Below are 25,759 nucleotides of genomic sequence, written 5' to 3'. Positions count from 1 at the left end.
CTCACCTCCACAGCAGGCAGCCATGCACATGTTCCTGGAGCAACCTGCATCCAGCTTGCAGGAGGCAGGGTTGGCAATAAGGACCTTGCCCTCCAAATACCAGGACTCTATGTTTTGATTGCTAATTGCTGCTTCTGATCACGGATGTACAGACACAGAAGCAGGCTGCCATTGTTGCAACCTTCACGAGCTGAAATAGTTTCCAGGGGATTTAAAGATCCAGAGTTATTTTGGGAGCCTTTTAGGAGCCAGACATCTAAGGATGATAACAACATTGGAAAAGAACCACATATACAGGGGAATTTAGAAAGTCATTACACATGCCCAAGAGAAAACACAGGCTGAGAAGATCTTTCATTTACACCTTTAGCTGATACCCAGTACAGAAATACCCTGAAAAATTGAAGAAACAAACAAATGAAACCCCAGCAAATCCTAGAAAAAGGGGAGAATCTGATTTCCATAAATACCACTCTTTAAGATTCAAATTCCAGTTGTCAACAAAAAGTCACAAGGTATACAAATAAAACAACACAAAACAAGAAGTATAAGTCATTCAAAAGGGAAAAAAATAAATGAACAGAAACTGTCCCTGAGAAAGATCAGATGGCAGACTTACTAGATACAGACTTTAAAATAAATATCATGCTTGTTTTGGCAGCACATATGCTAAAAAATTGGAACAATACAGAGAAGCATGGCCCCTGCTCAAGGATGACACACAAAATGGTGTCCTGTATTTTTAAAAATAAACAAACAAAATCAAATAAAATGAATATTTTAAAAATGCTCAAAAATCTAAAGGAAGGTATTGACAATGTCAAAAAATGATATATGAACAAAATGGAAATATCAACAGAGAGACAGAAAATATAAAAAACCAAAAGAGAAATGCTGGAGCTAAAAAGTACAATAACTGGAATAAAAGTTTACTACAGGAATTCAAAAGCAGATTTGGGCAGGCAGAAGAAAAAAAATCAGTGAACTTGAAAGGTAGGACAATTGAAAATACCACATCTGAGGAACAGAAAGAAAACCTGAAGAAAAATTGAAGTAAACAGCCTAACAGCCCTGTGGGACATCATCAAGTGGACTAAGACGTGCACTCTGGGAATCTCAGCAAAAAAGAGAAAAGGCAGAGAGATCAATTGAAGAAACAGTATTCAAAAACTTCTCAAATTTAATGAGACATGAATATAAATACTCAAGAAGGTCAATGAACTAGAAGTAGGAAAAACTCAGAGACCCACAGCAAAACAGATTCCAGTCAAACTGTCAAAAGACAAAGACAAAAAGAATCTTGAACTGGGAATGAGACAAGCAACTTGTCACATACAAAGGATCCTCAAAATGTCAGCAAATTTCCCATCAGAATCCTTGAAAGACAGAGGCAGTGGGATGATATATTTAAACTCCTGAAGGGGGGTAAAGGAGGAAGCTATCAGCTGTCAACCAAGAATTGTATATCCAGCAAAAGTGTCCTTCAAAAATGAGGAAGAATTTAAGACATTTCTAGATAAAAAGCTAAGGGAGTTCATTACCACTAGACTTGCCCTGCAAGAAATGCTAAAGGGAGTGCTTCAGGTTGAAATGAAAAAACATTAGATAATAACTTGAAGTTGTATTAAAAAATAAAGATCTCTGGGAAATGGTAAATCCACGAGCAATTATAAAAGATAGCATCAATGTAATTTTGGTTTGTAACTCTACCTTTTGTTTTCTACATAATTGAAGATGTTACTGTATTTAAAAAAACAACTATTAGTCTATGTTTTTGTACATACAATGCACAAAGATGTAATTTTATGACATCAACAACTGAAAGGGAGAAGAAGATGGGGCTGTATAAGAGCTGAATTTTTGTATGCTACTGAAGGTTAAGTTGGTATAAATTGAAATTAGAGTGTTGTAACTTTAAGGTGCTAAATGTAGTTATCAATGGTAACCCCCCCCCCAAAAAAAGCTACAGAATATAAACAAAGGGAAATGACAAGGGAATTAAAAAGTTTCCCTAAAAAATATCAGCTAAACCCAAAGCCAGTAAGGCAGAAAATGAGAGACAAAAAACCTATAAGGCATATAGAAAACAAATAGCAAAATGGCAAAAGTCTTCCTTTTCAATAATTACATTAAATGTAAATTGGTTAAGCTTTGTAATCAAAAGACAGAGATCAGCAGAATGTAAAAGAAAAACAAATTCAACTGTATGCTATCTACACCATACCCGTTTTAGATCCAAAGACATAAATAGGTTGAACGAGACAGGATGGGAAAAGAGATTCTACACAAGCAATAACCAAAGAAAAGTGAGGGTGGCTATACTAAAATACCAGACAAAATAAACTAAATAAAAAAACTTATGAGACAAAAAGACATTATATATTAAAAGTATCAATACAGCAAGAAGTTACAATGAGCATAATCATTTATATACCTGAGACCATCCAATTATATGAAGCAAAAATTGACAGAATTGAAGGGAGAAATAGTTTAAAAATAATATACACTTCCATACCCCATTCTCAGTAACAGACAGAAGCAGACAGAAGATAGGTAAGAAAACAGATGATTGGACAAATAAACCAACTAGATCTAACAGGCATATTCAGATCCCTCTATCCAACAATAACACAATACACATTCTTGTCAAGTGCACATGGGACATTTTCTAGAACAGACTGTTCGTTAAGCCACAAACCAACACTCAATAGATTTTTAAAAATAGACATCAAATAAGTATCTTCTCCAATCGCAACAGAGTAACATTAAGAATCAATAACAACAAAAAAATGGAAAATTCACAAAATTGTGAAAATTAAAAAACATACTCTGAAAGAAGAAATTACAAGGAAACTTGGAAAATACTTAGAAAAAATGAAAATGCAGTGTATCTAAACTTATGGGATACAGTGAAATCAGTACTAAGACGGAAATTTATAATAGTAAACATTTACATTATAAAAGAATAAAGATCTCAAATCAATAATCTAACTTCACACGTTCAGAAATTAGAAAAAGAACAAACTAATAAACCCAAAGCTAGCAGAAAGAAAGAAATAACAAAGATTAGAGTGGAAATAAATAAAATAGAAAATAGAAAAATATTATAATAGAGAAAAATCAATGAAACCAAAAGTTGGTTCTTTGAAAGATTAACAAAATTGATAAACCTTTAGCTAGATTGACTAAGAAAAAAAGAGAAGACTCCAATTACTAAAATCTAAAAAGCAGGGCCATTACTAGCAATTCTACAGAAATAAAAAAAGATAGTAAGACAGTACTATGAACGGTTACCAACAAATTGGATAATCTAAATTAAATGGACAAATACCTAGAAACACAAAATCTACTAAGATTTAATCACAAGAAAAAAAAAAATAGAAAATCTGAATGGATCTATATCTAATAAAGAGATTGAATCAATAAAAAACTTCCAGACCAAGAAAAGCCCTAGACCTGATGACTTCACCCATGAATTATCAAACATTTAAAGAACTAACATCAATTCTTCTCAAACTTTACCCAAAAACTAAAGAGGAGGGAACCCTTCTTAACACATTCTATGAGGACAGCATTGCCCTGATACCAAAGTCAGAGGAAGCCATTACAAGAAAACTATAGATCAATACCCTTTGTGAACACTGATGCAAAATCCTTAACACACTATCAGCAAACTAAATTCCACAGCCTTTTAAATGGATTATACATGAGGGCCAAGTAGAATTTATTCCTGGAATGCAAGGATGGTTTAATGTATGAAAAACAACATAATGCATTGTGTTAACAGAAAGAAGAAAAAAAAATCACCAGGTCATCTCAATAGGTGCAGAAAAAGCATCTGAAAAAATTCAACACCATTTTATGAGAAAAACACTAGGAATAAAAGGAAATTATTCTAACATAATAAAGGCCATATATGAAAATTCCACAGCTAACATGATACTCAATGGTGAAAAACTGTAAGTTTTTCCTCTAAGGTCTGAAACAAGACAGGATACAAGGGTGTCAAGACCTGCTTTTACCACTTCTATTCAACATCGCATTTAATATTCAACAGAAAGCAGTTAAGTAAGAATAAGAAATAAGTCATTCCAAATTGGAAAGAACAAGTAAAATTATCTGTTTGCAGATGGTGTTACTGAAAGCTCAGCACTTGTCCTTGAGGCCACATCAGAAAAACAAGGACAAGTGGTTTGAGAAGGAAAGAAAGGTTTATTAACTTGCTGGCAAATGAGGAGGATGGAGACTACTACTATCTGAAAAAATGCTACTGTCCTAATAATAAGCAGAAATACGGAGCTTTTAAAGGGTGGGTTCTCAGCTTCAGGCAACTGCTGTTCAACTACAAATGATGATCCTGATTGTACCATCTCCATCCCATTTCATCCCATGACCATCCTCTGCCAGGTCCAGGTCTGGGCTGAGCCATCTTCTTGTAGTACAAAGAACAAAAGACATTAACCTGCCCCTCCCAACCACTGCCTGAGGCAGGGATGCAGGTTTTAGTTCTCAAAAAGGAGTGGAAGATGTTTTAAAGAGACAGAAAATATTTCTGCAGTTTTTTCAGACCATTCCCTGTTATTATGGCATGATTTTACATGTAGAAAACCCTAAGGATTCAACAACAACAACAACAAAATGAATTTCGCAAAGAAGCAGGACACAAAATTAATGTACAAAAATTAAGTTTCATTTCTATAACCTACAAATGAAGAATTCAAAAAAAAATATTAAGGAAACAATTAGATTTACAATATTATCAAAATGAATAAAATATTTAAGAATTAACCACAGAAGTGAATACCTGGTATGCTGAAACATTGATGAAAGAAATTAAACACATAAATAAGTAGAAAGACATCCTATGTTCATAGATTAGAAGACTTAATATTGTTAAGATGTCAATACTATACAGTGCAATCTATAGATTAATGCAATCCCAATTAAAATCCCAATAATTTTTTTTTTTGCAGAAATAGAAAAATACATCCTAAAATTCATAAAGACTCCTGAATGGCCAAAACAATCTTGAAATAGAAGAACAGAGTTAGAGGACATACACTTCCTGATTTCAAAATTTACTACAAAGCTACAGTAATAAAAATAATGTGGTACTGCTATTAACAGACATATAGACAAATGGAATACAATAGAGAGCCCCAAAATAAACCCTTGTATCTATGGTCAAATGATATTCTACAAGGGTACCAAGACCATCTGATGAGAGAAAGGACAGTCTTCTCAACAAATAGGGCTGGGAAAACTTGATACCACATGCAAAAGTGTGAAGCTGGACCCTTACCTATAACCATATACAAAACTTAACTCAAAATGGATCAAAGACCTAAATGTAAGAGGTAAAACTATAAAAATCTTCAAAGAAAACATGAGGGAAAAGTTTCATGGCATGAATTTGGCAATGATTTTTTAAATGTGACACCAAAGGCACAGAAATCAAAAGAAAACAGACAAGTTGGACTTCATCAAACTAAAAAGTTTCTGCACAGCAAACAAAAGAATAAAAAAACAACCCACAAAATGAGAAAAACTATTCACAAATCACATATCTGATAAGGGATTAATATCCAGAATATATAAAGAACTCATAAAACACAACAAAAAATCCCACCAATTCATAAACTGGCAAAGTACTTGAACAGACTTTGCCCCAAAGATGATATACAAATGACTAATAAGCACATGAAAACGCTCAAATCACTAATCATTAGGGAAATGAAAAGCAAAACTAAAATGATACCAATTCACATCCATTAGGATAGCTATTATAAAAAACAAAAACAAAAACAAAATAACAAGTGTTGGTGAGGATTTGGAGAAATCAGAGCCTTGTGCATTGTTGGTAGGGATGTAAAATCATATAGCCACTGTGGGAAACAGCATAGCAGTTCCTCAAAACTTTAAACACAGAATTACCATTTGCTCCAGCAATTTCACTTCTGGGTACACACACCCAAAAGAACTAAAAGCAGATACTGAAACAGATATTTATACACCCATGTTGATAGCAGCATTATTCACAACAGCCAAAAGGAGGAACCCAAATGTCCATTGGTGAATGGATAAACAAATGTGGTATATACACACAATGGAATGTCATTCATCCTTTAAAAGGAAGAAAATCCTGTCACATACTATAACATGGCTGAACCTTGAGGATATCAGGCTACGTGAAATAAGTCAGTCACAAAAAGGCACATACTGCACTATTGCTCTTATATGAAGTACTCAAGATAGTCAAATATATTGTGACAAAAGGAGTAGTGGTTCCCAGGAACTGAGAGGATGGGAAATAGGGAGTTATGTTTTTATACATATATAAAAAAATATTAAATATTACAATAAAAAAACTACTGGCCCTATTATTCATCTTCAAACCCTTATTCTTGCTTCTTCCCATATGCAACCACCCTCAACTACTCTGATCCTTTTTCTTGTATTTAATTCAGTATTTCTAAATATCATTATACTGGTTCTTATAGATTTTTTACCTATACATTTCCTGCCACGACAGAGGCTTACAAAACTAGGAGTACTCCACATATTTCACTTTTCTTAATCCCCTCAATGTAGCAATGTCACGATTTTGGGTTAAATCAATCAACTAATGTTAACGTTTGCTTCCTTTTTCTAACTCATTTAGTTTTCTCAGAATCTACTGCATTTTTTCCTAGATATTTCAATATTCATCCATTAGTTCAATTTTTTTTTTCCCTGAAGCCCTCTCTGTCCTGATCTAATCAGAACTGATAGCTCTTCAGATTGTGACAGTTGTCATCCTGGACTTTCCTTTCTTGCTTTTGAGTTTACTGAAGCCCTTTTCTTTCCTTTCTTGGTTTATTCCCTTGTTTTGCTGCAACATGTTATCTAGTAATCTCCTAAAAAATGTTTTTCATGAATACATTTTTTTCCTACTTTCACACTTGACGGTTTGGCTGGACACCAAATTCTAGGCTGAACACACAACTTTTGACGTGGTGTTCCATTATCTTCTACCTTTAACTCTACCACTAAGAAGTTAGATGCCATTAACATTCCTAATCCCTCCTAAATCATATTAAAAGCATTTTAGATATTCTCTTTATTCCTGGTATTGTAAAAGAAATTTCATAATAATTTGCCTAGTATGGGACTTTTTCATTTATTACGCTTGGCACCATTAAGTCTTTTTAATCTGAAGACTCAAATCCTAAAGAAATTTTCTAGTATTATTTTCTTGATGATTTCTTCCCTTTGTTTTCTCTTTATTCTGTTTATTAGATACTTGACTTCTACAATGATCTTAGAATACATTTTAACTGATGCAATTTACACACAACATTCTATAATACTGTACTAAGTGTCTAAAGCAGTCTTTACATGTACCAATAATGTTATAACACATAGGTTTACTTACTGATTCTATGAATTATACAGAATCAAATGCCTAGTGGTTGTTCCGATAATTTAAGTAAAGCAAGCAGAATACATGAGAAATGGCAACTAATAATCTGTTCAATAACAGAGACAGGTCAGGCATTACATAATGTCAGCTAATTCTTGTCACATAGGAATGCGAGCCAAGTGTTGTCAGATCCTCCAACTTTTCAAAAGAAGTTAGAAATACAGCTTTTTATGTGAGGTCTCTTGATTTTTAAATACAGGCAATAAATTCCAATTTTAAACACTATGTGAACCAACACTGTGTTAGACCAAACAAAGCATATCAACAGGGTAGATTAGCTCAAGAATTTCCAGTTTTTGTCCTCTGATATACAAGATAATATGATTACTGAGGAAATTAGCTTTGGAATCCAAAAGACCTGGACTCAACCTTCAGCCTCACTACTTACCAGAGCTATGGCACTTGGGGAAGTTAACTTCTTTTAAATCATCTATGAAATGGGGACAGACTTACTGTAGAGATTTAATAAGATGATACATGCAATAATAAGATGATACATGCTTATACAACAGTTACATATGTAAATAATATGTAAATAAATGCTCAAAAATGTTACCTATTATTAAAATGCCAAAAAAAATAGACTGGTGAAGATAATAAACATTGTCTAATCCATCCAGTTCTCTGTCTGTAACAAAATAAGACTAATAAAAGAAGTGGGAGGCAGCCAATGGGCACAGGGGTTTCCTTTGGAGTGAGAGAAATGTTTTGCAACTTGACAGAGGTGATAGTTGCACAACATTGTGAAGGTATTAAATGTCACTGAATTGTACACTTTAAAATGGTCAATTTTTGTGTTGTGTGAATTTCACCTAAGAAAAAAAGAGGGAAACAGGGAAGCAATAAAGGGAAGGAGTCAGAAAATGTTAGAAAAGAAGAATGGAACTGATATTCTTTCCTCTAAATTATGTTCATACTTGCCTCTAAATAATCTCTTTTTAATTCTTTTTTTAACTGAACAGCCAATAATGATAATGTTAGGGCAACAAACACTTCCTTTTTATTGAAAATCAACACACAATTAAGGTTGATTGAGAGATCAACATATTACTAAAATATCTGAAAAGTTTCTTCAGGAAGAAAATGTATGTAACAGCACAAAACAAAGATGGGCTCTCCAATCTGTAATACATAAGTAAAGAAGCTCACAGTAAACAAGAAGATGGATAAATCTTTTTTTTAAAAAAAACACTATATAACACAAGATTGTGCTCTAAGCATTTTCTTACCCTAAATATAGGAATCTTTTCACCAAAAACTTCCCAATAAATGAAGAGGAAATGAATTATCTCCTATAGATACAGAGGGGGAAATATTTTTACATGCATCTTTTTTCATTTTATAACATTTCCCAAACTATGCTCCATGAAACATCATTTAAAGAGATGTTATTTAATGTACTACAAAAGCAAAGAGAGGAGGTAGAAGGGAAAGAAAAGAAAAAAAGAAAAGGAAAAGCAGCATACTAGTATCTCACTCTTGGGAGATTTACAATGTATAGTGGCATATTAAAGGTTCTTCAGTGAGAGAGCCAGTTCACTTCTATTAAGCCTACATTTTCTTGATTTATCAGGGACAGAACAGATCTTAAGCTATGCCTCTTAAACACATGAAGCACTAATTTGTTAAAGGCTGCTTAGATTTATACCAGATGACATAAATTAGATAACTTCAATATTAGCCTGAGGGATAAGATTAATATAAATATCCAAGAATAATCAATTATCTGTATAAAACATTGTTTCATATTTCCAGCACGTCAAGGCAAGAGCTTAGTGGCAAAAAAGGAGGAAGAAAAAAAGGCAGTAGTAAGAAGAAAAGAAGAAAAAATCAATTTGGGAAGAGTTAGCTCTTTAATTTCCCTTCTATGAGATGTCCCTGTCCTGTCCTGTCAATTCTGATTGCTTATTAAGCAAAACATTTCCACTTAAGATAGTAAAAATGTTCAGCTTGGTACACTTCCCCTCCCCTCCCTTTTTATTTACTTTTTAAATTTATTCCTAATCCTAGGAGGTAACCTCAAAAGGAGAAGTCTGTCTCAAAGTACTCTGAGTACCTCAAGCATAAAATTGAGGCACTGCCATAACAAACAAACCATATCCCCAAAACATTTAAATACTGGACAATTTAAACATGAAGGTATTTGCAATTTATTTTACTCAAAGCAATGATGTAGCACAACAACAAAAAAATCTAAACTCTGTACAATATTTCCTGTTTGGAGGAAAATCACAGAAAAAATGTGGAATTAAAGAAAAAAGTAATTTTAAATATTCTTTGGACATCTTAATAGAGAGGGCAAAGAAAAATCCAACTGAAAATAGATTTGTTAACAGAAAAGTAAAAGTATACAGAAATAAAAACACATTTTTCACAGAGACATCACCACCTTTCTACTGAAAAAAGAATCATTACTGATTATTACTACTGTCCCCAATATAATGTAAACCAATCAGGGAAATCAATCATTTAGGTACTGTACACAGCTATTCCCTTGGAGAGCTTAATCCTAACAGGCAAATTATTAGGACTTATTTATTTTCATTTTAGTTTAAGGAAGAATTACACCTTCCCTTCCTAGTCACTGTTCATTCCTTCTCTTATAAAAGAAGGGACGAGGGCTGGGCAAGAGAAGCTATCAAAGCCTTATTAGCCCTTTATCCTCCAATCAAAAAAAGAACAAGACAAAACAAACAAAACAAGGATAGCATAGGTATTATATTCTGCTGATAATCCTTCAGGTTGATATACCATTAATATTAGCGTAACATGTGACAAGATGAGTTGGCTAAAAGAACTACTGGCTAAGTAATAATCCAAACACATATTTGTTAGGAAAGCAGATTTGAAAAAGTCATAAGGCTAGAATAAAACAAACTAGACAGATTAAAGCTAGATAAAATAAACTTCAGCCTTAATTACTGAGTGTATGAATCTGTTAATTTAGAGGCATGGTAGGAGTTATGAAATCAGAAGATGAGGAACCAAAATGCTTCCCAGCATAGTATTTTCTTGGTGAAGTTATTACAATCTAAGATCTGATCATCAGTGGTACAGGTCCAGAAACTGGACTTCATCAGTAACCTAAAAGATAATCAATTGGTCTCAGTGACTAATACACACCCAAGAAGTGATCAGTGTAAAAACTAGCAAACCAGATTAATTTACCATGAGGATATCTTTACCATAATCAGAAAACTTGCCCTCCATTCAGACAGAGTACTCATACTCTTTTTCAGTATGAGTACTAATCTGGCTGCGTTGAATTGGTACTTAGTTGAATATGGTAATGTGAAGTAGATCATCGTGTGAGATATTTCATCCAGGCCTGATAAACACTTCTGCACCATAGCAAAGAATACATGTCTGGTGACTATACTGCTCTTATCCCAGATTCTCCATCTCTCTTGATTCAAAATTTACCTCCCTCATTCTTTTTTCTATGGCTCATGGCATTTTCTTGAGATGTGTTATTATCGCAAGCTGTGTTGTGCTGCTGCTCCTATGAGCCTATAATGTTAAACATCCTTCTACTGCGTCCTGCCTAACTATGAGAAAGCAAACTCATTTCCCTATTTTCAAGTTCTTAAACAGCACCTCTGTCCCCTCCATGTATTATCTATAATTTTAATAGAAACTACAAAGTAGTAGGGTTTTTTATAGTTTTCATAAGTATTTAAATTTTGAATGAAATATAAATACTACAAAACTCCAATTGAACACAACTCAATACTGCAAAGATGTAAATACACTATAGTTCAAAGCAAGTTACTAAAAATTAACCGCTTAGCGAAATAACTTTTGACTGGCTCATAAAAGAATACAGGTAGTCTTACATACTTAAACAACTATTATAAAAGGATTCTATATCTGCGTAATGCTTTATAAGTTACAAAGTGCTTTCTCATCCATTTTTAACATTTAACTCTCATAAGCACTAAACATTTAAATGGAAAGTCTCTAGGAAAGACTTTTACGAAATAACGTAAAAGAAATAATCCAGAACTTTTTCTTGTCTAAGAGATGAGGTCTCAGGCCAGGCGCAGTGGTTCATGTCTATAATCTCAGCACTTTGAGAGGCCAAGGCAGTAGGACAGCTTGAGGCCAGTAGTTCTAGACCAGCCTGGGCAACAGAGAGAGACTCTTTGTCTCTAGAAAAAACAAAAAAATTAGCTGGGCATAGTAGCTTACACCTGTAGTCCTAGCTCCTCAGGAGGCTGAGGCAGGAGGATAGCTTGAGTTGATCAGGCCATTGCACTCCAGCCTAGGCAACAGCTCAAAACCCCCCCTCTCTAAAAATTAAAAAAAAAAAATTAAATTTAAAGACATCAGATCTCACTATGTTCCCCACGTTCGCCTCAGACTCCTGGGATCTGGTGATCCTCTTGTCTCAGCCTCCTGAGTAGCAAGGACTTATAGGTGTGTGCCACCATGCCTGGTTCAGAATTTTAACTTTGAAAGCCACTGAAGTTCCTACTGACAATTTACAATTAATTTGTACATAAATATATATTGTTGCTCTCAAATCAGAAAGTACATTAAGACTACATGCACAGCAGATATAATTTCCTTCTCTATAAAATATACCTTGTATTGTTAGGTCATAAGTGTATTTAAAACTCAATATTTAAGTATGCCTTGAGAAATTCATTATTGTCAACTGAATAATTATATTTAGAAAATTGTGCAAAATAATACAACTGATTAATGTAGGCTTCGGTATACCCGGCCATTCCTTTCTATATCCCTTGTACCAAATACTTCTTCAGGTTCTTGGTACACTCATGCCCCACTAAAAATTGCTCTACATAAAAATACATAGTATCTGTCATCTACACCTTAGTATGATTAAGTTTAACTGAATAAATCCACTCAAGAATGGCTTAATCTTTGATGTCAAATGAAAGACAAAAATCATATTGTAATGGAATCCAGGCATTAACCTGGTCAGAGACGTTTTATGGAGTCCGAGAAGTCATGTAAGTACCTGATTATGTATAAGGTTAGTTCTTATCAAATGAAGCGTTTCCCATTGCTATTAAGCAAAATAGGAGTTACAGAGAACCATAATAATAAAGTTTACATCACAAAGTGTATCTTTTCCTGTGACTTAAAAGTCTTTTCTAAATGAAACTACAACAAGACTATAAACATCAGTATTTGAAATAGAAACTCAAAAGTGTTCTTACCTTACTACATCATCGATATTGTTCCTGTATACGCCTTCAAGTCTTTCTGCAGGAAACCCCATAGCAATAATGTTTGGATAAATATCTGGGTACTTAAGTTAAGGAAATATCTGAAATATGCAACAGTGCAAACTAAATGTATACATTTTAAAACATTAGCTAATTATAAAAAGAAAGCTTTCCCTACTATAACTATAGTAATAAAAAGCCATCAATGTATTTATAATCCTTTATGGGTAATTAAGAAGTAGTGGTAAATATATCAATTCCAAAAAAAGACCCTCAAGACCCTCAAGACCATTATACAGCGAAATAATTTTCAAACACCTCTATTTAACACAATATAAATACATGTAAGGCAAAAGGTAACATCCATATTTAGGGATGAGAAAAACGAAAACCAAGGGCTTTGTAAATCACAGAACTAAAGTATTTTGGGACAAAAATCAAAATAAAAACAAAAAATCTGCACCTGCCTAGAAAGACTAACAGTTCAACTTCTAATTTTTCATGGCCAAAGAAGACATCATGGTATAGCAAAAAAGTAGATAAAGTGAGACTCAGGAAGCCAGATTGAAGAGTGGGCTATGCCTCTAACTAGTTGTATAATTTGGACAAGCCACTTAACATTTCTAGACCTCAATTTTCTATTCTACATGATAATTAGGTTCAAAGAAATAACCAATCATTAAGGTCTCTTCCAACCCTTGCTATCTATGACTTGATAATACTGAACTGAGATAGAAACTTTATTATTCCCACTTCCAATCAATGCACAGTTGGCCCTTGCAGAACGTGGGTTTGAACTATGCACGTTCACTTCTACACAGACTTTCTTCCACCTCTACCACCCCTGTGACAGCAAGACCAACCCCTTTTCTTCTTCAGCTTACTCAACACGAAGACAATGAGGATGAAGATCTTTATGATGATCCACTTCCACTTTATGAATAAATATATTTTCTCTTCCTTATGATTTTCTTAATAACATTTTTCTCTAGCTTACTTTAAGACTACAGTATATAATACATATACAAAATACATGTTAATTGACTGGTTATATTATCAGTAAGGCTTTCAGTCAACAGCAGGCTGTTTAGTAGTTTAAGTTTTGAGAGAGTCAAAATTATGCACAAATTTTCAGCTGTGCAGGGGCTGGTAACCCTAACCCCTAAGTTGTTCAAAGGTCACCTGCCATCAATATTTAGCATGTTCATTATATTCAATTATGTTATAGACTATAACTGGCATAAAAACAAACCTCTACACTCAAGAAGAATTTATATCCAACTATTAATATAAAAATCACCAACAATCTACATTTTTATAAGCCTTGCCCATCCATCATACCAGCTCTCATTTTTTTCTTGAGCTCCATCAATCCTCTCTAATCTCATGATTTTCTGATACAGACCTTTCACACCAGCCCAGCTAATCTGCCTAAAGCTTCCCTTAAAGATCGTCTATAATGATCTCTGCCCATCCACTTCTGGACCCATTTATCTTCCAAATACAATTCAAAAATCACCTAATCCAGTGTCCTTTTCTAGATATTTTTCTTTCTGCAGCCTTCACATTATTGAGTTGACTTCAATAGTATTTTTGATCCAAAAATTATCAAGTTACCAAAAGCTTTTATTTTGATATTACAATTTTTAAAAAGGCTGTATGGGCCGGGCGCGGTGGCTCACGCCTGTAATCCTAGCACTCTGGGAGGCTGAGGCGGGTGGATCGCTCAAGGTCAGGAGTTCGAGACCAGCCTGAGCAAGAGCGAGACCTCGCTCGTCTCTACTAAAAATAGAAAGAAATTATATGGACAACTAAAAATCTATATAGAAAAAATTAGCCGGGCATAGTGGCACATGCCTGTAGTCCCAGCTACTCGGTAGGCTGAGGCAGTAGGATCACTTGAGCCCAGGAGTTTGAGGTTGCTGTGAGCTAGGCTGATGCCATGGCACTCACTCTAGCCTGGGCAAAAAAGTGAGACCCTGTCTCAACAAAAAAAAAAAAAAAAAAAAAAAAAAAAGGCTGTATGTACACGAAGTATGTACTGACTAGAGAGATCTACAGAATATACCAAACAGGGTATACAAAGTGTATCTTTTGTACACAGATGGGAGAAAGAATATTTACACATATATTTGCTTAAACTTCAGCATCCTCAACACAAACATGTACACATGAATGATCAGAAACTAATAAAAATTATAAACTTTGATAGTTTTACTGGATTTAGTAATATTATTGATATCTTGAAATTATTTTCTTTATATTGTAGGAATAAACAATGAAGTTACGCTATTGATTTTAAGATTCATGATTATTAGTGTAAGAAAACAGATATTATAAAATCAAGAAATCAAGTAAAACATTAATTAAAAATATTAATATGAATTCATGTTTTTAAAAGCCTATATTTCATAGGTCTTTTCACCGAAATGGCCTATAAACAACATCACCCTAGCAGTAGTAAACACTCCTAGCACCCAAAGTTTTGTCTCTAATATAATACACTAAAAGGTACCATTCCTTTGAAAAAGAGTTGATGCCAGGTCTGGGGCAGGGAAGATACAGACGAGCCTGGGACACTTTTCCATGCCAGAGAACAGGGAAGGCTTATAGAGATTAACGATCTATGTCAAAGGGACATATGAGCTGGCATAAAAGTCCCAATGACTAGTTGCGATAATCTAAGCATCAAATAAAAAATTTAAATGGTAGTAAATTTAAAAACCCTGAATAAAACAAAAATCCCTGAGTCTATAAACATGCTCAAAAGAAAAAAAGTTAAAACAACAAAAGATACCTTTTTCATTTACAGACTCAGTTTTTCACTTTGAAAAATGGTAAAAAGAGAGATTCAAGTATTCATCTTGTTTTTCCTGTAGGAACTACACTTAAGGGCAACCAAATAGCCCCACTTAACAAGCTCTACTTTACAGAAAAACACCAGTTAATAAATATAAAAGGATAGAATGAGAAAAGTCCTACTTTACAAGCCCTAATGAAATTAACTTATGTACGCAAAGATGAACATACGATGCTAAACCAATAAGTGAGTGGTTGATGAGGAACTGAACTTTTTTTATAGAGCCAAAACAATACTACATAAAATATTTTCTAACGTAAGGAAACAAATATAATCGAACAGTTGGCAAGAAGACTGCAACTGCCCACTTTCAGTTCTCAATCTCAGCATAAACAAAAGTCAGGTAGAGACCACATAACTTTCAATATGCAATATAAAGGACACAGTATCATCTATGATAGCCAAGTATCTTCAACTTAAATACACCAAGCCTTTAGATATAAATTTTAATCTGCAGGAAATACATACTAATAGGATAGATCAACCTAAATGATATGAGAGAGTAAACTGGACAAAATCAAAAAGTCTGTAGGATGTGATCTAGTCTCTCTTTAACAAATCAGTGTCTTTAAAAAAAAAAAACAAAAAACAAAAAAAAAAACTGGGTGTCTGCCCTTGATTTTTAAAGACAAGTTTCCTAACAGCCAATTTCATAGATACAATGCTGGTTTGAATATTATTTTAGACAATCCAGCCATAAAGGACATTTTTGAGCCACCTAAAAAAATTTTAATGTGATCTAGGTATTACATGAGATGAAAATTTACTGATATGGAAAAGCCGGTATAATTGACTAAAATAAAAGGTTTCAAAGAAGAATGTGCAGTATAATAGATAAAAGAATACATATATATCTATATAGACATATGTAGACAAAAAGATTATAAATTAAGGTACTCAAAGTAATAACCTGTAGGTGGTAGGAATACAGATTTTTTGCCCTCATTTTTGCTTGCTTTGTATTTTCTATTTTTGCTACAATACACCTGCACTATTTCTATAACAGATTTCTTAAATTATGTGCTTCATATTAATAACTATCTCCAAGTCTATTTACTAAATGTCCTGGCAAAATACTGTCTTACCCTGTATGACTTAGAATCAGCTCTGTAGGTAGTTTTTAAGAGTTCTAAATTCCTACCAAAAAAATACTAATAAAAGCACCTAAGATTTATATAACATTTACTATGTGCCAGGGACAATTTTTTTCACTTTAGGAACACATAAACTCACCCCCAAGCTCAAAGCGTTCTTATTAAAAAGATTCCAAAAAAACTATTATGATTATCACTTAAACATCATAAATATAAGCTGCGATGTTATTCTCATATAAGACATCAACCTCACCTAAAAATGTAGCTCTTGTTCAATTATCAAAATATTTTGAGATATTATGTCCATTCATGAAAAAAATAGCAGAAGAGAACAGAGGTTCAATCCAGCCTAAAGCAACGTAATTCTTGAAACTGAGTATCTTTATCTTTTTAAGTCTGCCTTAAAGGACAAATGTAAGAAAGTGAAAAATGTCACGAAAAAAATGAGGCACCAGAAGCAGCAATAGAGAATCCAAAGCAGCTGTGGCTACTACCACTCTGGAATTCCTATCCAAAAAGTTACAAATACATTTTGGTCGAAAATATAAACTGAAATCTATGATTTTCTGAGCAATGCAACAAAGTATTATATTTTATTAAAAGAAAGAAGAATTACTATCACTAAGAAACTTACCTACCCTAACCCATTAATTTCAGTGAGAATTCAGGTAAGATCCTCATAGAAAAACATAGAAGTACAAAGCCCCTTGAAATGTGGTCAACCTAGCCGGGACTAAACTGAAATTTATCCTTGCAGTATGAATACTAATTAATAAAGCAAATGCCTTAGTCTCTTTCTTGCTGCTATAGAACACTACATACTGGGTAACTTACGATGAACAGAAATTTATCTTGCTCACAGTTCTAGAGGCTAGGAAGCCCAAGAGCATGGCACTGCATCTGACAAGGACCTTCTGCTGAGTTATTCCATGATAGAAGGTGAAAGATGAGGAAGTGTGTGAAACAGACAAAAAGGGTGCAGTAATCCTAAGGACAGAACCCTCATGATCTAATCACCTCTTAAAGGTTCCACCTCTTAATAACATCACAATGGCAATTAAATTTCAACATGAGTTTTGGAGGGGACATTCAAACCATAGCAACAAATAAGGTTGCAAAAGAATTGGTTACCTTAAGAAAACTTGCCTATAACTATACACAAATGCATGTTAAAGTAAACTCGGCTGGCCCTATACGTAATTCACATAATTATTCAAACATACAGTGAACATTCTGTGCAAGAGGTGCTGAGAATATAGGGCTAAGTAATGAGTACTGCCCTCGAGGAGAGACACAGACCTACAACTGTGACAAAGTCTCTTTTATATAAAAGATCAAGGTATTTTAAGTGTTAAAGAGCCAGGGATTAATTCTGTGGGGACACAGATAAAGCTTCACCAACTAGGTACTATATATTAGATTATCCATAAGAGGTAAGTTAGACACCAGTAGATACAGAAAGAAGTAAGAGCAGTTAGAACATTCCAAGCAAAGGCTAGAGTAGAGATATGGACATAAAATACTCAGGAATACCCTAGTCAGACCAGCAATTAAAAAAAGAAAAAAAAAATTTAATATTCAGGAAAAAGCAACCAGTCCAGTGCAGCTTACACACAAAGCTGTATGAAGAACATGGAACTAACAGAAGATATGGTTCAGTTTTAAGGATGTGACGGCAGGGAGTTCAAGTTAATCAGACAGATAAGGAGTCAAAGGCCAGGTTCAACATGGGAGCCCCTTGCAAAGCAATGATCTTGTTCATAGCCCTGCTTCTTCCTTTAAACAGAGTGTAGGAATTCAGTCCTTTTAAGGTTTCATTTTCCTCAAATTCTCACCTTCCTTATTCATATAGTTTGAGATTTTACCTCAAACTGCCATTGGCATCCATTACAAGTTAGAAAGACATAGACAACTAGTATCTCTTGAATATCATGTGCCAGATAGCATGCCATTACATTCTCACGATTAATCCTAACAATCCTATAATGTAATAATACCATTTCACAGATGAAGATGTTGAGGGTCAAAAAGAGTGGGCAGTTTGCTCAAGGTCCCAAAGTCAGTAAGTAGTAAGTTATGATTCTAACCCAAGTTATGTTCAAAACCCAGAACTTAAGCTTTTTATACCATACTGCCTCACAAGAGATTATGATTTTTATATTTCCAAATCAAAATATAAATTTTCAAAGGAAGGATGAAATAAAATCGATTTACTAATTTGTAATTACATTACTAATGAAATCTTAAAACTGAAGAATTTTTAAAAGACAATACAATACAAAAATCTACTGGCATTTCCAAAGCTAATGTCAGCATCTACCTAAATAAGTACTGACTCTTGAGACAAATATTTCTTATGCCAAGAATTATACCAATAAACGAAATCTTTCTAATATACAGTGTTTATGCTTCTCTACACATAATTTTTTATGACATACATTTTTATAAAAAGAATTTAAACCACAGGAACTGAGGGACTAAAATATAAATATATATATATATGATTGCTAATACAAAACAGGCTTAACCACGCTTGCCTGATATTTTTCTAAATAAGGAGTGTTTAATATGAAATTTTAATCTAATGACTTATAAGTATTAAGCATAAAGAATTATACTAACTAGGTCACTAGAAAAAGCTCAATATTTCTGGCATCTAGAGATCTACTTACAGGCAGTGTGGCATAATGATTAATAACACATATTCCAGAGCCAAGTTGCCTGAACTTGAAACCCCAGTTTTACTTACTGTGTAAACTTAGGCAAGTTACATACTTTGTGCCTGTTTCCCAAGCAAAACGGGGCTAATAAAGGTACCTATTATATAGAGTTGTTATGAGGATTAAATGAGCTAGCATATGAACAATGCTTATAACATAGTGATAGTTGTCTATAAATTGAACAAATGGTACTGCCTTATCCCATGAGTCCATCATTTCTAGTGGAATAACCTAACCCTTCTAAAGAACATCAAACCCTAACAGAAACTTTAGCTCTTGAAATCTTTACTATATCAATTTGCCTTTTAAGTATTAATTTTATTTTATTTCACCTTTTTATTTGAGAAAGGATATCACTTTGTCACCCAGGCTGGAGTGCAGTGGCATCATCACAGCCCACTGCAACCTGAAACTCCTGGGCTCAAGCAATTCTCCTGCCTCAGCCTCCCGAGTAGCTGGGACTATGGGCATGACCACCACGCCTATTTTTGGTAGAGACGGGGAGTCTCACTCTTGCTCAGGCTGGTCTCGAACTCCTGACCTCAAGCGATCTTCCCATCTCAACCTCCCAAAGTGCTAGGATTACAGGAGTGAGCCACCACACTGGCCTACGTATTTATTTTATTATAACTTTGGCCTGAGTATTTATTTTAACTTAAGAACATATGTAAAATATTATTCCAAAAGAAAAAAAATCCTTCTTTTCTCACAATATCAGTGAATACTGTATATACAATAAGAAGAGAAGTGGAAGAAATGCACACATGGTATTTTCTATCTTGTCTAGGGTGGATGGCCACCACAGTTCCAGATCTGAGATAGACTGAACAGTGTTTTCCCTCCACCTCTGAGCAAATGTTAAATTTGTTTTGTTTTGAGGTATAATTTATATACAAGAAAATACATAGATCTTAAGTGATTCATTTTGATGACTTTGATAATTATGTATACCATATTTGAACAGCCTTGATTTAGGTGCTACAACAATCCCTTCTCACCATAGAACACACATACTCTACAAAGGGAAAAATTAATTAACAGTAATTAAATTCTAAAGTCTGTCCACAGAAGTTAATTTAACCCATAATACAACCTATTTATTATATAATAATATGGCTATTTTACCAGCTAAGTAAATTTTTGGGTTTTTTTTTGAGATAGGGTCTCACATTGCTGCCCAGGCTAGAGTTCAGTGGCATCATCATAGTTCACTGCAACCTTAAACTCCTGTGCTCAAGCAATCCTCCTGCCTCAGCCTCCCAAGTTCCTGGGACAACAGGCATGTGCCACCACACCTGGCTAATTTTTTTTACTTTTTGTAGAGACAGGTTCTCATTATGTTGCTCTCAGGCTGGTCTCAAACAACGGGGTCAACTGATCCTCCCTCCTCAGCCTCCCAAAGTGCTGGGATTACAGGCATGAGCCACCACTCCTAGCCTAAGTAAATTTTTATTGCCTGTTCTAAGCATCTAGTCATAACTGAAAGCACTACAAATATGTTCCAAGTTTCATCTAATTAACAAAATATCTTTTATTAAACTTCTGAGTTGAAATCTAAATAAAGTATCTACCTTATTTCAAATTTGTATTTGTACCTAAATTAACACGGTTTATACTAGAAATTTAAAGTTTTCAAATAGGATATAATAACTAAAAATAGCTCCCTAAATCTTATTCTATAAGAATGTGTTCCTGACATGTATACTAAATCTTATTTTAAGTTCACTAAAAGTAAAGCAGTTATAAAAAGTTTCCTTGTAGTGCTTAACATATATAAGTATACTTATCACTAAATAACTTATAAACTAAAATTCAGTGTTAGTTACAAATCATGCTTTATTCTGCCATATTATTTTAAGAAAAATTAAATTGCCACAGATCAAAGTTATTTTTAAAATTATAGTTAACTAAAAGTTGCAGTGACAATAGGAAGCTGTAATATATGAATGGCAAAATAGAAACTGATAATACAGTTTTAGAGAGGTAATAAACAAAAAGCATCAAAAGCAAATCTGAAGTCGTCTGGCTCATAAAAGGAACACTAAGCCAAACCAGTGGCCGGACTAAAGAAATGAATAAAGTCAGACTAACAAGAAAAGGTAACAGGAACAGAAAGCAAGTTAGCAGATATTGGGACTTTACCACTTAATTTTATTTACTAGCAATTTCTGGAATTTTTTCCTTGCTGTCAGTGCTTTCAACCAACACACAAGTAAGGCTCATTAAAGGGGAAAAGAAATTCAGACATTGATTCATAAGCTACAACAGGTTTACATTTCCTTCAATAAATTTTTATCAAATTTAAACTTAAATACTTTCCAAGTATGTCACAGTTAAAGCCATATTATCAACTCTTCTGATCAAATTATGTTTCAAATATCACTCTCATGTTCTTTTATGACTTTCTCATTTAAGATTTTATATTTCTTACTAGATTTTATTCTTCCCAATTAAGTATGTTGAATGTTGATGATGGCTTTGGTTCCTAAATCGAAGATTCACATTGAGAGGATAGCAGAAATAGTTCCTTGAATTTTCCAACTGATAAAGTGCTAATTGTTCATTATTTAAGAACAATTTGTCCTAATACTTAAAGCACATAATCATTCCTGTACAGATCAAATTAACGCAGGCTAAGATTTTACTGTCTAAGGGAAAAGGGTACATGGATACAAAAGCTTGAACTATGAAAATGTTAGGAAGATGAGTGCTCCCACAAATGGGGTTTTAAGAATAAAGAAGGAATAACACAGGAACATTTAAATATTTACTAGGTGCCAGGTCCTGTCCTAAGCACTTAATGAATATTGTCATTTAATATAGAAGACTGAGGTTTCATTCCCAGCTGTGCAATTTAAAGCCTATGACCTCAGGTAAGTCACTCAATCTCTGGGTCTTAAATATTTTTTTGTTCTTCTCTGCAATAATGATAATACCACTTGCTATAATTTCTTCACTGATTGTTTCAAGGACCAAATGGTATATATGAAAATATCTTTAAATCTAAAAAACTGCAAAGGGCTCTATAATTGTAAATAAGAGATTATCAGAGGTTGTATGTAAATTAAAAATGTCCTGTTATTTAAATTTAGTTTAATTGTCTCATTACAAGGCAACTCAATATAGTGTTTTTTATAAACAAAACGTAAAAGAAGGAATTCTGATATATTAATTAACTTAAATTCACTTAAGCATGAAGTTTAAGTTTCTTTTAACACTTTTTAGTTAATCTGCTAGCATTGCCAAACCAGAAAGAAAAACTGACTGCCAAATAATCTATGACCTCTACTTAAGTTTTTTACTTCTCCAACCAATCCTAAGTTCACATCTTTCTTTTTTTTTTTTTACATTATATGAACTTGTCATGGCGAAAGAGTTTGCACATATTTTTGCTTTCAAATAGAAGTTTAGATGTCACTTTCTAAATGGAAATATCACACTCTTCAAAAGTAACATCACGAATACCTAGTAATTCTTCTACTTGGTGGCAATATTATAAATTGGTACATTTGGCAAGAAATCTACAACTTATAAAAAAGAAGTATTAAAAACTGTTATACTTTTTTTTTTGAGACAGGGTCTTGCTCTATCCCCCAGGCTGGAGTGCAGTGGACTCATCACAGCTCACTGCAACCTCAAACTCCTGGGCTCAAGCGATCCTCTCATTTCAGCCTCCCAAGTAGCTGGGTCTACAGGCACAGGCCACCATGTCTGACTAATTTTTCTATTTTTCATAGAGACAGGGTCTCGCTCTTGCTCAGATTGGTCTCAAACTCCTAGCCTCAAGTGATCCTCCTGCCTTGGCCTCCCAAAGGAGTGGGAGGGATTATAGGGGTGAGCCATGGAGCCTGGCCACACTCTGTTACACTTTTAATCCAGCAATAACACTGTAGCAATATACTCTAAAAAACAAACAAACAAACAAAACTATATAAAGATATTCACAAGAGTGTTGTTTATAAAAGGAAAAAAAAAACAGAAATAACTCTAACACAGTATGGTAAGCAAACCATGGTATTTAGCCTAGCCTGATGATTATCTAAATAGCTTAAAAATAAGTACCTATTAACAGATAAGAATTGTATTTGTGAAAAAACAGACCACAGAACAGTACAAAAACACTTATTACAACTATGTAACAATGTGCATATATATATACACACACACACACAAACAAAGGGAAGATAATTTCCAGTGCCAAACACCTGAAATAAAATGAACGTTTTTTCCAACTGAACTCGTTTAAAAATAATTTTGAAAGCAATTAATATATTAAAATTATACTCAGTTTAAAAAATTAACTTTTTAAAGAAACAAGGTACTGTGAACCTCAATTATTTAATTTTAAGCAAATCAGAACCTCAGAAAAATATCTTAACCCATCACTGATAATATTAACAATACTCTAAAATCCAAAGTATAATTTACATATTGTATTAACTCAGGGTTTACTAGTTCTCTCAACTAACTTAATAAATTTTTCTTCATAAGCAGTTAATTGTGAAATAATCTATCTACAACTGTTCAAGCCTACATCTGTGAACCTCCAAAAATTTAAGTTGCCTAACTGGTTTTAACGAGTATAACAATTACCTTCTTCCTAGGTCTCTGGATGAATACGATAAGACTGGTTTCCTGTTTCAGGACTCTGCTGCTGTTAAAACACACATACACACACACTCCTTGACTGTTTTGCTCTCCCTAAAAAACATCTAGGACTCACCACTAATGACAAATCAAACAAAATATGAATATAACTTACATAACAGCTTTCAAAAAGATGACTAGCTCAACAAATGCATTAGACATACTCGTCAACAGCATTATATACTTGAACTAAGCCAAATGCTATTAATAATTTTCTAGAACAAAATCACAATAAAGCATATAAAAGATTGTGAAAGTTAAAATTATAACGTTGATCCAGCATTACCATAAAGTTCATAAAAGAATATCTTTAAATACTCTAATCTTTACATTAAATGTTAGATTTATAAGTTACTTCTGTTATATCATTCTGCTTATAAAAGCTATGCCTTTATCATTTGTTTGTTTTACCAGAAATGATTACCCTAAGACACTAGGTTTTGGCTACTCTATAATTATGTAAAAAGACATAAGACCAATAACTTCTACAGCAGAAAAGATACTCAAACAGGTAAGATGCAGAAAACGCCAAGGGACATATCAGTAGTTCGAGAACAAAGACCTAGTAATAGTGCCAATTCACTCATTATTAGCTAAAAAAACAAGATTCCAAAATTTCCATCTGTACTGACTTTGCAGATGCAACCATGAACTAATTTACCAATATTCAAAACCTACTATATACAAGGTACTAAGAAAACGAAGTTCTAATCAAATGTGCCTCCAGCAAGTGGGTTTTCTTTTTCCTAGTAAGCAAAAATTGCAAAACTCTTATATTTGCTTCTAACAATCAAAACTTACCTTTCAATGAAAGCCCTATTAATTTGAAGCCACTTTAAAAGAGAAAAGCTCCAAACAAGTGTGTGCTAGACTGCTTCATTTTAAATTTGGCTTTAATATAATAAAATCAAGTCTCGCTAATTCTATACTGCAAACTCAGGAAATCATTTGGAAATGACTTGCTTTTTTTCCAATCGGCAAAAATAGCTTTGCCTTTTTTTTCCAATTGGCAAAAATAGCTTTGCCTAAGTGCAGAATTTTAGTCTAGAGAAAAACAATATGAACTAAAAATATATGTGAATTTTAAAATATAAAGGCAAATATATTGTCTGTCCATCCATTACTAGGTAAGTAAGAATCACAGATTTTATAATTGCCTTGCTCTAATATTATAAAATGATTCCAATTCCCACTGAAGATATTTTAATCATATTATCAAGTTTAAAATCATTTGAATAATTACCAAAAAATTTGAAATTACATATACTAAAATACTAGCCAAAATTCATGTTAAAGTTTAATAATAGGCAACTCTAAAATATACTGATACTAGAGTAAGTGTTCTCAACACCTCATGCCCTTTAAATACTACTAAGCAAACAGTTAAACTTTTAGTATTTGGATAAAAATCTCACCTACACTTGTGCCTTACTTAATGTAAAAGCTATAATTTATGTGCACATCTGTCTATCCACAAAGGTCCATAAGAGTATATCATTCTTCACATGGCCTACAATTTAGTCCTTACCAAAGTCTATAAACTGATGCTAGTAAACCAATCTATTTTCCTCAAACACATTAATCTAAAAATTGGCAAGATGTTTCTTATACAAAAAACATAGGCCCCAGACACAAAGCTGCATTTGAAAATGTAAATTCAAAATCACATCTAAACTTAAATATTATTTTTGATCATATTAATCATTTGGCATAAGCTTCTCATGAAAATAAAAACAATCCCAACATAATGAAACAAAGTAGCTTAAGATTATAAGATT

The 25,759-nt window shown here is 33.4% G+C and overlaps 1 protein-coding gene and 1 pseudogene across 2 annotated transcripts in view; one reads left to right on the top strand and one right to left on the bottom strand.

The window, feature by feature from the left end:
* The window catches only part of PTEN (phosphatase and tensin homolog), an 85,527-nt gene that overhangs the window by 47,306 nt on the left and 12,462 nt on the right, over positions 1–25,759 (bottom strand). For both annotated transcript variants that reach the window (XM_069459855.1, XM_069459854.1), the window contains exon 2: positions 12,652–12,736. In XM_069459855.1, coding sequence (XP_069315956.1) covers positions 12,652–12,736 — 85 coding nt within the window. The remainder of the gene's footprint in view (positions 1–12,651; positions 12,737–25,759) is intronic.
* LOC138376725 (U6 spliceosomal RNA) lies at positions 646–744 on the top strand (annotated as a pseudogene).

The sequence above is a fragment of the Eulemur rufifrons genome, chromosome 28 (genome assembly GCF_041146395.1).
Source record: "Eulemur rufifrons isolate Redbay chromosome 28, OSU_ERuf_1, whole genome shotgun sequence".
NCBI classification, from domain to species: domain Eukaryota; kingdom Metazoa; phylum Chordata; class Mammalia; order Primates; family Lemuridae; genus Eulemur; species Eulemur rufifrons.
The sequence above is the reverse complement of the archived record's forward strand: the minus strand, read 5'-3'. Positions and strand labels throughout refer to the sequence as shown.